The 16,111-nt window shown below is 52.9% G+C and overlaps 1 protein-coding gene across 2 annotated transcripts; it reads right to left on the reverse strand.

The window, feature by feature from the left end:
• Positions 1-574: 574 nt before the first annotated feature.
• LOC102451525 (hydroxyacylglutathione hydrolase-like protein) lies at positions 575-15,764 on the reverse strand. 2 transcript variants are annotated; one of them, XM_075899822.1, is made up of 9 exons: positions 15,616-15,764; positions 13,249-13,384; positions 10,200-10,264; positions 8,314-8,431; positions 6,075-6,183; positions 5,597-5,700; positions 4,794-4,895; positions 4,532-4,611; positions 575-3,535 (listed from the first exon to the last, which is right to left on the reverse strand). In XM_075899822.1, exons 2-9 carry the CDS (start codon positions 13,351-13,353, stop codon positions 3,370-3,372), a joined length of 849 nt encoding a protein of 282 aa, XP_075755937.1. In that variant the 5' UTR covers positions 13,354-13,384; positions 15,616-15,764; the 3' UTR covers positions 575-3,369. The 2 variants fall into 2 exon arrangements, with proteins under 2 accessions (XP_075755937.1, XP_075755935.1); XM_075899820.1 differs by lacking the exon at positions 15,616-15,764 and adding an exon at positions 15,440-15,590.
• Between the last annotated feature and the right edge of the window lie 347 nt (positions 15,765-16,111).

Here is a 16,111-nt window from a genome sequence, read left to right on the forward strand (position 1 = left end):
AGATGCTTAAAAATTGTGCATGCATATTTGAAGAACCAGAGCATTACCTTTTCTTTAAAAAGAAAACACATTTAAAATGCAACTCACATTTTGTTCACTTACAGTGCTTTGAAACCAGTATCTCTTTTTGCATGTCTAGGTTCCTGCCTTTCAAATAAGGTTACATAGGCCTAATGCAGCATGGGGAAAATTAGGTAGGGAGAAAGATCTCATTTCACTTAACTTCTGCTTTACTAGAGGAAGGACTGGCCTTTTGATGTGACTAACTGTATAAAGTTTGAAAATCTCAAATTCCAGCACCCCTCAGATGGCTGAAGTATTCATGCAACAGCTGACCTCTCTTGCTTTTGGATCAGCTTGCTGTCTCTCTTAGGTATTTGTTGGTTTGGGTTCTAAACAGCACATCTGATCAAACTGTAGCTACCGATCTACCTCCGTTTTGTCAAAGCTAAGTTGTTCAAGACAATGATTGCCTTTTATACCTGCAAAGAGAAGTCTTTTTTTTTTTTTCCTTGCTACCTCACTTTTTAAACTGATCAATCATTTGGTCAAAAATAAACAGTAACATGCAAGACAAAGTTTAAAAAAATTTATTAAAGCTTTAAAAGTTGTCATTACTACTTAGCAGTGAGTACACAGTGCTCATCTGGCAAGCCTCTTGCTTTTCTCCTATTTTGCAAGCAAGGGGCTACTTGTAAGAGAATGCCGCCTTATGCGTAGTTTTGCATAGAGTATTGCATTAGAACTGCAGGTTTTAACTGCAGCAAGATATATGGATTCTAACGATAAATGATGCTTAAGTTTAGTGCTATCATATCACAAGTACTATCATTCTGAATTTTGTTCTAAAGTGCAAAAGACCCAAGTTCAGTTTCTATTTAAAAGATACAAATAAAATGCTAATTAGCTATTGCACTGTAAAATTAACCCATTTAGTGATTTGCTACCCTTTTACAAGACCTGTGTCATACACATCAATAAAACAACCTTTGTCACACATTCAGTGGTTGTTAGTATCAAAGTGTTACATCTTAGTTCTACACCCAAGTCGTACCATGCAACCCTACGGTAGAGACTATTATATTGGTTTATATAAGAAAAAGTTCAGGCTCTTAACTCTCAGTACATAAAAGAAAAATCAGATAATCTATAATCCAGTGCTTTAAAACTCAAGTTTAATAAGTCATGTGAAAAAATTTTATAGCAGACATTTTAATAGGCCCCAAATCCCTTCCTTTGATCTTCAGTCACCTGTGTAAAGGAGATGCAGAATCTCTGCAGGGTTAGAGTAGTGCTTATCCCTACTTGTGCACTTTGGTGTGAACAGTAATTCAAGGCAGTTCACAGAGGCCTGCTATTTAATAGTAAAAGCTACAGAATCAACTAGCTTCCTAAACCTGCTCCAAGTCAAGTCATGTGGATGTTCACAGCTGTTTACTGAGTTACTATCCATTTTCTTTCAAAGGAGACAACAGTTCTAAAAATTGTAGTAAATCGCTTCCAGATTAGAGATTTCAGATTTAAAAATAATCGTGGTATTCATTTTAACTAACTGGAAGGATGACATCATTTAAAAACTGATAATTTTTATTTCTAAAAAAAAGATGATGCAAGTGCAAGTTTCTTCCACATATCTTCCCCTTGCCACTATGTTTAACATCCTTCCCTCAGGCACATAGGGGGAGAAAAGCAGAAAAACATATGCTATGTGCTGACCCTAGACCCTAATGCTGCAGGCCATGGATGTGCTTAATTTCACAAATATGAGTCATTCCCCTAGTCAGTTGCAGAGCGTTCAGTAGGCATAAAACTTGCATGGTCAGGCTTGTAAAATCCTTAATCTGCCTCTGCTGGTAAAGGGAGTGTTGAAGCATATTTTAAAATGAGGCGGCAATCCTGTATGCAGACGTAACTCCCAACGATGTCTTCCTTCGAAGCACCACCAGTGAAGCACTGGGGGTGGTTAGTCTGTTCAGAAGCCCATGCTCTGTCCCTAGTAATTTTTTCTTTTGCAAATCCTTCAGTAACGTTTTGATTTGGGGTTATTAAAAACCAGGATTATTTGTTATGCTGCTTTTGACTTAAGACGTTGCTGAATATTAAGCAAAAGGACAATTCCCCTTCAACCCCCTCATTCCAATCACCCGCCTTTGAGTTTCAGGACAAGACTTGCTGTACTTGAGTGACAAGTTTTCCCTTTTATGCTATTATTCGAATACGAGACAGTCAAGCTTCCAGAGGCCTTTATCACCACCTCTCAAAGATACACTTCTTTAGATACGTTACTTAATATACATGCAACCATCGGCTCTCACTACAAGGTGGCCCATTCGCTATCCATTTTTATTTTCTTCAGACAACTGTCTTCAGTTTTTAAGGGGAGTTCAGCACATAAATCAGCACCTTCAAGTTTCTCAGTTACAGTTTGTAAGAGTCACTGCTGACAAACAGGCATGGCTTAGTGCAACATGGAAGTGATTTTTTTCTAATGTTACATTGGTTCACAGAATAGCTCTGTTCCATTCAAAGAGGTGCCCCCTCTCCCCGATTATTAGAAGAATTAGAAATTTTAGATGTCCTCAAAATAGCTTGGTTTGGGGAGCTGGGGAACAGCTTCTAAAAACAAATGGGTCTAAGAGCTGTTCCATTTAGAACCCTCAAGTTTGTCTTTTCAGCTGTCCCTGTTTTCCAGAAACTCGCCATTTCCCTCCAGGTACAAAAATGAACCTGGCTTTTACCCCTTTCAAGAGCCAGGCCTCAGAGAATGAGACCAGATCTATACTACACCTGGAAGGTCGGTTTAAGATACGCAGCTCCAGCTACATAAAATTTGTAGCTGGAGTCAATTTACCTTAAGCCGAGCTTGGCACTGTCTTCACAGAGGGAGGCAAATGCTTCTGTCAGCTTCCCTTACTTCTCATGACTGCAGAGGAGTACAGGTGCTGACCGGAGCTGCCCTCTGTGTTCAATTCACGGGTCTTAACAAGACCTGCTAAATCAAACGCCGGAAGATCGATCTCCGACATGGCAAGTGAAGACAAGTGCCTTCAGATAAGTCTCAGACAGATGTAAGGAGCGAGGGGAATTGCTGAGGGTGGTTCAAACAGTTACAGCTGCAACTAATGGGATCAAGAGGAGTAAAGTTTAACGAGGCCCATGTGCTAAAGGAAGCCTCAGTGGCCAAGTCATTTAACGCTAGGCAGGACCGAGCCCTACACAGTGAGCTGTGGGGACCAATTCTTGCCCAGCTGGGCACCAGACTGGCCTAGCAGCACTCCCCCACTACGAGGACCAGGATACTGCCTCACTACCACCTTTGCTGCATGTATATATTGGCACACAATCAACACTGACAAACCCAGCTGCGTTTCACTTCTTTTCGACGAAAGGGCCGAAGAGTCCCCACTCGAACGCCAGCATGGCCTGCGGGTTCAGCCTCTCCTTCGGCTTCTTGAAGTTATCTTTTGCGGTGCGGAGAGCCCTCAGCACGTCCACCGGCGCCGTCTTGCCCGTGAACTTCTGCACGGACTCTTCCCTGCAAGTCAAAGCGACACCCACTGGGGAGAGCGGCAAAGGGAACTGAGAGGCAAGGCCGGGTTCTGTTTCTGCCACTCGGGGGGCTCTTGTTTTCAGAGACTCCCTTTGGCTTCCCATTGGAGGAACAGAGCAGAAATGGGCTGTAGTCTCTCTCCTCCCACCAACCTCACTGGTGGGGAGCAGGCCAGGGGAGACGAGGAGAGAGCTGCCCTCTGTCCCTCCTAACAGGGGAGGGTATCTTCTTCCTTAGAGGGGCTGGCCAGGAGTGAGTGATCCTGGATGGAGAGCTAGGAGCAAAAGAGATTCCCCTCCCTGCCCTAGGCCGCACCGAATGCTTCTCATAGTCCTATTGGATTCCGGGAGGTCTAAAGGACCTTCTCCCAGCCTACGGGAAGGGTCCACAAAGCCCAGAATGCCAAGTGCTCACTGGGGACAAAAAGAAAACAGGGATGGGGTGGAAGTCCTAGGGTCAAGACGAGCCGGGTGAGGACACGGAGCAGAGAACCCTGGACAGCGCCCACTGCCCCAAAAGGTGTCGAGAAAGCCAGCGGACACCGCCCAGTGGAACTCTGCCTGGATGCGTGAACGGATACAGGAGCGGAAATAGGCCCCAAAGCCACAGGCCCCTCCCTCAGCCAACCTCTGCCCGCAACGTCCTGGGCCTGCCTCCTCGACTTTGCGGGGCCCCGGATGGAGTGGGCATGAATGAATAGGTACGGGGAGATGTGTAGCCAGAACCTCAACAAGAGGTTGTGGAGGAGCCGAAGGAGGGGCTAAACGTGCGCCGGGGTCTCGTGGTGGCGGGGAGGCAAGATTTCCCTTCCCCGAGAGCCCCCAAGTGAAAGGCAGAAAAGCAGCAGCATCCCCAGACCTCCCTTGCTTTGAGCACTTGGCCAGCTCTATCTCCCAGTGTGGGGCAGGGGTGTCTCCATGCCCACAGCTGGCGTGGAGCCCACCGTCTCCTCCCGCGCCAGTGGGCCTGGACGCTACTCACGAGACCCGCAGGAAGGGGTTGTAGTAGAACTCCTCCTGCAGGGTGGAGGGCACGGTGGGCAAGTCCTCATCGTCTCGGAGCTGGGGAGGAATCAGACTCGCTCAGCAAAAGGAGCATCACGGGGGGCAGAGGCCGTTCTGGGGCCGGGCACCTTGGACCCCCGTTGACGGACTAAGAGGGGCGATGAATCTAGTGCCCACCCAGCTCAGTGTGTGCTCCAGCACCGCCCCCTCCCCCCGCTCCGGAAGAGGAGAACACCTACTTTGGCCCAGGCGAGTTTCTTTTTCACAGTCTCGTTCTCCGGCTCCACTTTCAAAGCAAACTTGAGGTTGCGCACGGTGTACTCGTGCCCGCAGAACACTTTCTGCAACAGAAACCAGACAGCCCCTGTACGGCCTGCTCCGTGCCCTGGGCTTGGGACCTTCCTGCCCAGGACAGCCCCACAAGCGGTGGTGTCCCGGGGCCAGCGATCCGCAGAGGTGGATGTGGAACATCCTCAGCCAGACCCACGGGCTGCTGGGCTACCGGGCTCCGCTTCTCGGCCACGCAGCTGCTTGACGTTGGGGCGAGAACCTAGAGGGGCTGGGGTGGCAAGGGGAGGAGGCAGCGACTGCAGGGAGGAGGGGCGGCCGGAGGACAGCTCTGGGCTTGATCCCCCGTGTGCCGAGTGTCTAGAAATTATCTGGGGGAATCTGTTCTTCCTGAAAAAAAATGGCAGAACGGCTCTTGCGCAAGAGGGGGGTTTTGCCCAAAAAGGAGCCGTGTAGATGGCCCCTTTTTCGGCACAAAAGCCCCTTGCACAAAAACGGTGGCTCATTAAGTATGCAAATGAGGCACAGTGATATTCGCGGCTTTGCCTCGTTTGCATAGAGGGGGCAGTTTAGCCGTAGCCCAAGAGGCTGGTCCCAGGCGCAGAGAGTCCGGGCAGGTCAAGCAGCTCAGGCCGATGAGGAAGTGCAGACGCCAATCCCCCTGGACATAAAGCACCGGCCAGCCTGCTCCGAGACGCAAAAAAGGCAATGGAGGGAAACGGGGGGGCAGGGCCCGGGCACCCCCTGCACTCACGGTCTCCTTCGGCAAAGCCCCCAGGATTTCAGTCAGGTTCCTGTACATCTGCTCGGCCGTCCCCTCAAAGAACTTCCCACAGCCACCGATGAACAAGGTGTCACCTGTGGGGGGGACACGCGGCATCTTATTTGGGTGAGGCCCTGCCGGCGGAGCAGGCGGGAAGCACGGATGCACTGGGGTAGCCTTCCCTGTGGCTGTACCTCTGCCGAGGGGCAAGACTCCCTCAGGCTGGCTGACAGGCACTTTTTCTGGTCTCGGGGGCAGGCACCTAGCCCTAGCTCTGCCACAGGCTTCCTCGGTGCCCTTGGGCAAGACACTTAGCCCTGTGCCTACTGGGTCTAAAGGAGGAGGGAATATAATGATTCCGGGTAGGATTCTCGCTTGATGATCTGTCCCCCTCCTCGTACGTCTCACTCAGAGATCCCAGTGAGAGATTTTTCAGCTCCGTTGGTATTCTCCAGAGGGTGCTGCCTACCTGAAAAGACTGCGGGAGCGTCAGGGGAGTTCTCTTCCCACATGAAATAGCACATGTGGCCGGAGGTGTGGCAGGGCGTGAACAGGCACCTCACGTTAATCTCCCCGAACTGCAGAGACAAAGGGACAATTGGGGCTGGTAAGACACAGAGGCCCTGCTGTTACTGGTATTCCCACGGCACCCAGGGACCCTCCGTGACACTAAACACAGCACAAACCCGAAGCAAAGTGCGCTCTGCCCCACAGAGCTTCCAAAATGGACGGCTCTGCCTGCTGCTCCCGCAGCTCAGCCTGCTTCCCTGCCAGCGGAGAGCTGCTAGCAGGCGCTTTTCAGAAGTCACCGTGCTGACATCACTAGAAAGGCCCGGCTCTGCAGCCCTTTTCGAAGCTGCCCCTACCTGAGGAAAAGAGATGGATCTTCTTGTTGGGAACAAAAGGTGCATCAATAGGCACATATGCGTGACGGGGACCCCTCCCCAGGAATGGGGGGAGGCCATCAGTCTGCAAATCATGGCCCCGCCCAGTGTTCCCTGTAAGCTGTGTCCTTGTGCAGCCACTCAGGAGAGATTCAAATGCCCCCCCAATGCATCAGCAGAGCACTCGCAGCTAGGTTTGTGTTTCTACTGGTGGTGCACAGTCACACATGCCTCGGTGCACATACAAAATTATTCCACACATGGATGGAATGGATTAGAGGGAACATTGGCCCCGCCCATGCGCCATCCCTTCCCTGAGGCCCCGCCCTCTCTTTGCCCCCCCTCCTGGCTGGTAAAAAGCCTTTTTGGCTGTTTTCAAAAGTGGTTCAGCCATGGCATGGTGGCCTCCCCCCAGGTTTGATGCCCCTGCCCCTCTCTCATCTCATCTCAATCACTAGATGACTCAAGATGGAAACGGGACGACTGAAGAAGAATTCCCAAAGCCAGACAGACGTGCGTGAGGATTTTTCCCATTCTCCAGCAGCTAATGCCAAAGACAACGTACAGGCCAGTAAGTGACGATTATGTTTTGTATTTGTTACGGCAATTTTCCTGACACGTCCCAAACAGGGCAAAGATTAGCAAATTAACATTCACTTGTGGCGGCTGTTCTCCCTGGGTTCCATGTGGGGCAATGTAGATTAGGAATTGGTTGTTTCTGGCTCGTCAATCTGTGCGCACCTTCACCCTACAGTGTATAAAGCCAGCGAGGCAGTTTGCTTACTACAGGATCTATTGTGAATAGAGACCGGCTGCAGAATTTTGATGCAGATTTCTGGCACTGCTGTGACTGGCGATGTTCAGATCCAGGAGTCTGGGTCAACCCATTCTAAAAAAATGAGTCGTTTTGCAAACCTCTGAGCCGCAGTGGATTTCAAACCCAGGCCCAGCACAAAGCTTTCCAGTAAATCCAGCCCTGCTAAATTTATTACTTTAGGAAAATGCCACCATCTACTGGCTGTTCAAAATGAGAATCTGCTGCAATTTCAACCGAGCCTCCCGCCTTTTCTCCACGTACCGGGAGTTCGCTGCGGAGATCGATCTCCTAGGGGGCGATTTAGCAGGTCTAGTAATCACGCCCCCCGTCGACTCCGGTACTCTACCAGCTCATGAGGAGTAAGGGAAGCAGATGGGAGAGTTGCTTTCATTGACTCCCCGCTGTAGGGATGCCAAAAAATTTGACCTAAGGTATGTCAGCTTCAGTGACGCTAGTCACGTAGCTGGAGTTGCGAATCTTTGTTCAGCTTTGATCTGGCCTTAGTGAAATGGGGCAGGGATTTCCCAGAGATTTTTGATGCTGGAGCCTAGCGCCCCATGCCGAAATCCCACAGACTCCCAGATCAGAGAGTGAGCTAACGAATTGGCAGCGGGTCTTCGGGAGCACCTGACGAGCTGTAGCTTTTAGCTTCCTCGCCCACCCCCCATCCACAGCAGAAGGAACCAAAGCCATGAAAAATGTGTCGTGGGAACATGGACCGAACTCTTCCCAGGGTTCCACCCCTGCAATCCCGTCCATTCAGCCCACGGCAAGCAAAGGACTTTCTCTCGCTCTCTGTTCCCAGCTCTCCTGATGACTCACGTCACGGCCCAGCTCTGACCGTCACCCCGAGCCTCGGTAAAACAGGGGTCCCAGCACCAACCCCCCTGCCAGGGCGTGGAGGTGTTATTCAATCCCTGTGCAAAGAGCTTTGAGACCTTGGGGGGGCAGGCACTGAGCAAGACAGGAGCAGCAGCCACCTGACTAATAAGCCTCCAGTCTCGTACCTTTAACTCCTCGTTGTGAGCCACCTTGTGCGTCAAGGCGCCGATCCGCTCGTCCGCCCCATACACCTGCAGCTCGGGATACGCCTTGGCCAGCTCTTCGTTCCCTCGGGCGTGGTCCCTTCGCAGACAAGGAGCGCGATTAGCCTCCCTGCCACGCCCCGGCTGACGCCCCTGAGCACGCTGAAGGGCTAACGTGGGTCTTGTACCACGGTCACCCTGGGGGTGCCATCCTGCGGGGACAGACCCAGCGCGGGGTGGGACGTGAAAAAAATACCACGGTGCAAGATTTCGGTGCCTGGTTAAAAGGCCCCCATGCCTTTGGGAACAGGCCACGACTTCCCCGTCTGCGAGCACCTCTGGCCAACAGAACTGCTCTGCACGGGACCCGATCCTGGGCGGGGGGGGGCGCACAGAGAGCAATGCAGCTCCACTGCGCAGGGTCAGGTCCCTTTGAGACATCACAGAGGGGTGGTGTCATGAGCAAGCAGGGATTTGTGCCCGGACCTTCCCCCTCGCTCCATGCACTCGGAGGAGCGCCTGGCACGCTGGGAGGGGGGAGTCGGGACTACCCCCCACCCCCTTTTTCACCGGTGATAAGTGTGAGTGGCGTGGGAACAGGGGCAGAGAGGAGCAAGTGGGGGCAGGGTCTTGGGGGGAAGAGGCAGCACGGAGGCGAGGGTTTGGAGCAATGCACCAGTGCGAGGGCTCAGGGGCCTCGGGAAATGGGTAGTGGTGTGAGGGGGCGGGACCACAATTTGGGCCCCGCCTCCCACACACCCCTTTAGGGCACGCCTGACGAGAGCACACTGAGAACCTGGGAACAGCCGCACTGGGTGTCACCAGTGGTCCAGCCAGTCCAGCAACCTGGCTGCCGACAGCGGCCAATGCCAGTCACCCCAGAGGGCAGGAACCAGGACAGGGATATTATCGAATGATCCCTCCCATCCTCCAGTCCTGGCGACTCTCAGTCAGAGGTTGAGGGACATACGGATCATGGGACAGCGTCCCTGAGCATCTTGGTGAATAACCATCGACAGATCAATCCTTCAGAATACCCCAGCAACAAGATCCAGAGGTTGCCTGGGCGCTGGGTGAAGAACTTCACTATGCATGTTTTAAACCAGCTGCCTGTTCATTTCATTGGCTAACCCCTACTTCTTCTAAAAACAGCGAGGAGTCCTGTGGCACCGCAGAGGCGACCAGATTTATTAGCTTTTGTGGGGAGAACCCACTTCATCAGATGAATGGGAGTGGCGTTTACAGAGGCAGCGGTGTGTGTATATATACGAGGAAAACAAAAGAAAGCGGGTACTTGTGTAAATGAGGCTGATCAGGGCAGGGTGGAAGTGACTCATTCACAGCTGGCGGTGTGGAAATGTGAATATCAAAGGCAGGGAAGCTGCCCTTGTAATGCGTTATCCAGTTGAGATCCTTATTCAGTCCTAAATTGCTAGTGTTGAATTTGCAAATGAACTCCAGTTCCGCGGCCTCCCTTTATCATCCGGCTTTTGGAAAGGGACTCCAAGTGGGGCTTGACCCACAAAAGCTGATGCCCAAATCAATCTGTTCGTCTCTAAGGCGCCACAGGACTCCTCGTTGGCTTTGCAGATACAGACTAATGTGGTGGCTCCGCTGAGACCCTACTTCATGCGTTAGGTGACGGGGCAAACAACCCTTCCTTATTCACCATCTCCCATCATTCATGATTGTACCAACTTCACAGCCAGCCCCCACCCCCACCCCTTGTTTGGTCCGCTCTCTTCTAAATTGAACAGCTTAGTCTTTTTTCCGTCTCTCCTCTGTTGGAAGCTGTTCCATCTCTGTTGCCTTTCTCGGCCCCTTTTTAACCTATCGCACTGTGCTCTTTTCCTCTCCCCAGCGCTTACCAGTGGTGATGGGTGGTAAGAATGGCTTTCAGGGTAACGCCTTCTTTTCTGACAATTTCTAGTAACTAAAATGGAAAAATAAAAAGTCATGTCAAAGATGTGGATTTTAAAAACGACCCCAGCTCCTCACCGGGGCCAGGCGACTTATCACTGAAGACCCGAGTGGTGATCTTGAAAGTTGTGTTGCTCTCTCTGACACAAAGCTAGCCTCAGGCAGGGTCGCCCAGTGACTGCCGATCAAATGTGGCCTGTTCGCATCCTAAAGAGGCAGTGGTTCTAACTCACCCTGGGGTTAGAATAGTACTCACAAAGCCCAGCGACCGAACGGCAGCCTCAGAAACGGCTGACCGGTTTCCTGCCACTCAGTATGACGTGTAAATTGCAAAATGTCATTTGTAAATCAGAACAGGGGTGTTATATTTAGTTTAATCAACTGATCGACTAGGCGATGGATTTTCCGTCGATTAGTCGATAAGTGGGGAGCCGCAGCGGGGTTAACTCGGGAGCTAACCCCGCTACAGCTTTGCCTTTTAAATGGATTAAGAGCCTGTTGGCTCTTAATACATTTAAAAAGCAGAGGTGCGTCTGGGGCTAGGCGCGAGCTGGGAATTAGCTGATTCCTCACTACCACCTGGCTTTTCAGTTGGCTCCCCCCAGCACCGGCTCCTGCTCCCCGCCCCTTGGCAAGGAGCTTGCGCTACTAAATGACTCCCTCTAAAAGCTCCAGAGAAAGATAGGTCACGCAGCCAAAACAGCAAGCCAAGGAGGGCTCCAAATTAGTTATGCTCAAACAAACATCAGACACCCACAGCATTTACTAAACTCATCAATGAATGGACATCAAGGGTCCACAGCCCCAGAACACAACTGAGAATTTTCAGTTCCGGTGCAGTCTCGAGGCTACGATACGGCTGCAAGAACTGGAGGTCTGCTGAAAAGTCAGACAGAAAACTAGAGCCCTTAGAAAGTAAGGGCCTACAAAAGAGTCTGGGCAGTGGTTGGAGAAACAGTCACCAGCGATCTGACAAATCACAGAATCTTCGCTTCACTGCCATGATCGATCTTCCGGAGTTTGATTTAGCAGGTCTAGTTAAGACTTGCTAAATCAAATTCAGAAGGTGCCACTGCCAGAGTCTGGTACTCCTGCTCCTGTGAGGAGTAAGGGAGGCTGACAGGAGCTTTCCTCCCGTCGGCCTTCTGCTGTGGGAACGGTGTCCAGCTCAGTTTCAGATAAGCCAACTCCAGTGATATATTCTACACAGCTGGAGCTGCGTACCTTAAGGCAAACTGCCAGGTCTAAAGTAGACCTGGCTATAGAATCCTAGAACTGGAAGGGACCTCGAGAGGTCATCAAGTCCAGTCTCCTGCCCTCACGGCAGCACCAAGCACCATCTACATCATCCCTGGCAGGTGTCTGTCCAACCTGCTCTTACATAAATCCTGTGATGGAGATTCCACAACCTCCCTAGGCAACTTATTCCAGTGTTTCACCACCCTGACAGGAAGTTTTTCCTAATGTCCAACCTCAACCTCTCTTGCTGCAATCACCAACGAGCAGCTTATTTTCACCAGCCTCATTTCCTCCCACATGTCGCAGTCCAGTGGAAACAAACTGGCGGAAGGAAACAAGGACGTCCAAGAGAAACCGTTAGAACCCCGCTAGCAGGGCGGGCACAGCCATCTCTCTCCACATTGTCCGGCAAATAGAGGCAGCAGCAAATGACAGAGAGAAAGGGAAAAGACTAGTTTGCACGCTGTGTGCTCCCCCTGGGTGCACTAACGTCCTAATCATGCCCAGTGCTTTGGGGGGGGGAGGTTTAAAATCAACATGAAATATATTTTTCGTACCAAATTCTTAAGGCTGCTTCTGATTAGGCCTTAAGTTAATTAATTGTTCGAATCAGCAAAGCAACGATCCCTAACAAACATGGCAGATTTCCCTTGGTACTGATGGGTGGGCAATCATTTTTGACTGGGAGCAGTTCACAAATTTTTGAATTGACCTCAGGCCACCCAGGAAGGGAGTGTCTTCCTGCTTTTCCGTTGGGGGCCACAGTGAGGGGTTTTTTTCCGCTTCTCACTTGTGTGCAGCCCCTGACCCAAAAAACCTTCCCCGCCCCTGCTGTAGGGGAACATTTTAATCTGTCTGGACCCTCAATCATGGATTTAAAAGTCGTCCGTCTGCTAGAAAGGAATTTCACCAGCCAATTACAGAGAGTGCAGCATTGACCTTCATGTGCAAATCTGACACCATGTCCCTGGGCTTGAACAAAGGCATTAATGGGATGTCGCATTACAAAGCCAGGCTCCCCTGCCTCCAACAGATGCATTTTTACATCAAAAGCTAAGACCAGGACAGGTCCAGCCCACTTAATTAGCCTCGGTCCTACAATTGGCAGGTACCTTTTTTTTTCCTGTTATAAATAACTTGGCTGCCATTATTTCCACTCCATCTGAGGAAGTGGGTTGTGCCCACAAAAGCCCATGATACTCCGTATATTTGTGTTAGTCTCTGAGGTGCCACAGGAGTACTTGTAGCTCTTATTTTATGTCATTGTGTGTTGCTAGTGGAAGCCACATTTAACCCAATGCTAACCAGTCTCACTAACCAGTTAGGCTACGTCTAGACTGGCATGATTTTCCGCAAATGCTTTTAACGGAAAAGTTTTCCGTTAAAAGCATTTGCGGAAAAGAGCGTCTAGATTGGCACGGACGCTTTTCCGCAAAAGCACAAATCTGAGCTGTCTACACTGGCCCTTTTGTGCAAAAGTTTTGCGCAAAAGGACTTTTGCCCGAACGGGAGCAGCATAGTATTTCCGCAAGAAGCACTGATTTCAGACAGTAGGAAGTCAGTGTTCTTGCGGAAATTCAAGCGGCCAGTGTAGACAGCTGGCAAGTTTTTCCGCAAAAGCAGCTGCTTTTGCGGAAAAACTTGCCAGTCTAGACACAGCCTTAGTGTCTACAAACAAGTCAGCCTGATCTGAATGGCCAGAGCCCCGACCCTGCCACTTTTAACTTTCAGGCTTGAAGTAGCCATATTCCTAGTTACCCTCTTGGGAACGGTCGCGTCCACCACGACAGCTTCCTTCGTATTTTCCTCGATGACCAAGTACATGTAGTTGTCTTCCAAGACTGAAATAACCTTGACCTTCATGGCCGCCGGGTTGCGCAGCTCCACATGTGAACTGGAAGGGAAATGCAATTCTTTTCATACCACGCCGTGCAGTTAAAAAAAAAAAAAGCCCGATCCGCAGCCACTGTATCAGAACATAAGAACAGCCAGATGGGGGCAGAACAAAGGTCTAGCTGACAGTGGCCAATGCCAGGTGCCCAGAGCAGGGAATCAAGTGATTTCTCTCCTGTCACCCATTCCCAGCCTCTGACAAACAGAGGCTAAGGCACCATCCCTGCCCATGCTGGCTAATAGCCATCAACGGATCTATCCTCCGTGAATTTATCTAGCTCTTGCTGAACCCTGTTCAAGTCCTGATCTTCACAACCAGGGATGTTAAATATCTGTTAACTGACTAGTCGATTAACCTCATGAACTCTTATCGGTCACGTGACTATTCTGTAGTCCCCAGTGGTGGGGCCTCTGGATCAGAGGCAGCAGCATGGGGTGCCAGGCAGGAGCTGCTCTGAGACGGGAGCCCATTGAAAAACCGGCTCCCCTCATGGACCAGCTGCCCGTCACCCTATGCTGCTGCCTCTGATACAGAGGCAGCAGCTCAGGGCGGCAGCAGCCCCTGTTGGGTGCAAGCTGGACTTGAGCTGGGCTGCCTGCCCACATGGCTCCTAAGGCATTTTAAATGCCCAGCTGCAGAGGGGGTAGGTCCCGAACCCAGCGCAAGCTGGGACTAAGCCATGCTGCTGGCCAGCCTGCTAAAAAATGTACTGGTGGTGGTGCGGGGGAGAGGAATGCTTGGAGTCTATAGCATCAACCTGTAAGCTTCTGCTTATTGGTTAATCGACTACACAATTACATCCCTATTCACAACATCCTCTGGCAAGGAGTTCCACAGGTTGACTCTGTGCTGTGTGAAGAAAAACTTCCTCTGCTTTGTTTTAAGCCTGCTGCCTATTCATTTCAGGTGGTGACCCCTAGTTCTAGAAAAAGGCCCTGGGGTGGAAGCAGTGTCAGAACGGCCCAACGGCCCAGGAGTCCTGCAGCTCTTTGCACACACTCTACCTCTGGCAAACAGACTCAGGCCAGTCACTTAATGGGCCGGGGGCAACTCCAGTATGAAAACCGGCCTCTCGCTCCTCTCCCCTCTTGGCCTGCAACACCCTCTGGCCTAGGCAGGAGGACAGTGGCCACACGGTAGCAACCCGAGCCCAGCCTCCACTGAGTTCGCCGCCGGTGCAAGCCAGGGAAAATCACCAGTTTATCAAGTGGGCTTTTTGGCCACTGGGAACCTCCAACTGGCTAGACACATATTCCTCAGGGCTCAGAAACCGTGTTGGGGGCCAGGCGCTTTGGAACCGGCCTGGAGATCGTGTCATTTGCTTATGATCCTCATGGCAGGTTTTAATTATTCCCTCTGGGGTTGGGGCCTTGACAACCCCCTGGCTGAGACGTGGGGCCTGCCAACGACTAATTCCCTACACCGAGGGGGTCATGGGCGCCAACTTGCCAACAGAGCGTGGGGGCCACAACGCAGACACCTGTTCCCAGACGGGGGACAGGGCTAGCGGGAAATGCGTTCCCAGCATGCACCGTGGGAGAATTAATTAGCCACATGGATTCGCCCTCCCCCAGTATGAACATCGCCCCAACCCCCCCCCAAAAAACCACGGCCTCCCCCCCCCCCACGTAACAAACCCACCTGCATGGTGCCCATCCCAAGACCCCGCACACCGATCCCCCCCAGCACAGTACTCAACGCTCTGCCAGTGTCAGCCACCCCCCCCCCGGTCTCTGTGCTCCCCTTTGCACACGCGTGTGCACCAACCTCCCGGCTCCTCTCGGCCCCGTGTGACAGCCCCTCCCCCAAGCCCAGGTGCACCCCCCCCAAACCCACGAGCCGAGTGAACGTCCCCAGCCCCCCCCCCCCACGTGCACATGAATCAGCTGCTCGTGTCAGCCCCCTGCAGCCCCGCGGCTGGCACCGGTCGGGGCGGGCAGCGCCCTCCGGGCCCGGCAGGCTGCGGCGGCGGGGAGGCCCCGGCCGGCCGCTGGGAGCGCAGCGCCAGGGCCGGTCCCCCCCCGTCCCCCCCGGGTACCGGGGCCCGCCCCTCACCTGCCGCGGCGGCCCGTTCTCCTCCGCCGCCCGCCGGGCGCAACGCCCCAGCCGCAGCTGCCTCTGTGACACTGCAGGGCCGGGCCAGCTGCTGCGGGGGGGGGGGGGGGGGGGCGAGTCTCCTCCCCCCACCTGACCCTCCGCGTCCTCGCCCCCCCCCCATAGTCCCGCCTCACCTCACCCCCCAGTGGCCAGGCTCGCCCTCGGGGGGGGGGGCGGGGGGTCCTCTCGCTGCCCAGCCCCCCCAGCCGGACTGGAGTCCGTAGGCAGCAGGTGCCCGGCCTGGCCCGCGCAGAGCTGGCACCGGGGGCTGGGCCCTGCTGCGGCTGCCAGTCACCGCCCGGGTGCGTGCAGCAAAACCTCCAGTGGGGGGGGGGGCAGGAGCAGGCTGACGAAGGGGGTCTGGGTGGGAGGGGGTGTAGGAGCAGGCTGATGGGGGGAGGGTCTGGGGGGGCAGGAGCGGGCTGATGGGGGGAGGGTCTGGGGGGGCAGGAGCGGGCTGATGGGGGGAGGGTCTGGGGGGGGCAGGAGCAGGCTGATGGGGGGAGGGTCTGGGGGGGCAGGAGCGGGCTGACGAAGGGGGGGTCTGGGTGGGAGCAGGCTGCATGAGAGGTGCTGATCCTGCCAGCTCAGGCAGGACGGCCTGGCAGGGGCTTGCCATCAGAGGCCTCG

Source organism: Pelodiscus sinensis, chromosome 16 (genome assembly GCF_049634645.1).
Source record: "Pelodiscus sinensis isolate JC-2024 chromosome 16, ASM4963464v1, whole genome shotgun sequence".
Classification (NCBI taxonomy): domain Eukaryota; kingdom Metazoa; phylum Chordata; order Testudines; family Trionychidae; genus Pelodiscus; species Pelodiscus sinensis.

What these genes read in the sequence shown, in the direction of transcription:
- LOC102451525 (XM_075899822.1), bottom strand. Translation starts at nt 13,353, where the DNA reads ATGAAGGTCAAGGTTATTTCAGTCTTGGAAGACAACTACATGTACTTG. An exon ending in ACGCGACCGTTCCCAAGAGG is followed by an intron (nt 10,265 to 13,248) that starts GTAACTAGGAAT and finishes TTTCCATTTTAG; the next exon opens with TTACTAGAAATTGTCAGAAA. An exon ending in AGAAACTCGCCTGGGCCAAA is followed by an intron (nt 4,612 to 4,793) that starts GTAGGTGTTCTC and finishes ATTCCTCCCCAG; the next exon opens with CTCCGAGACGATGAGGACTT.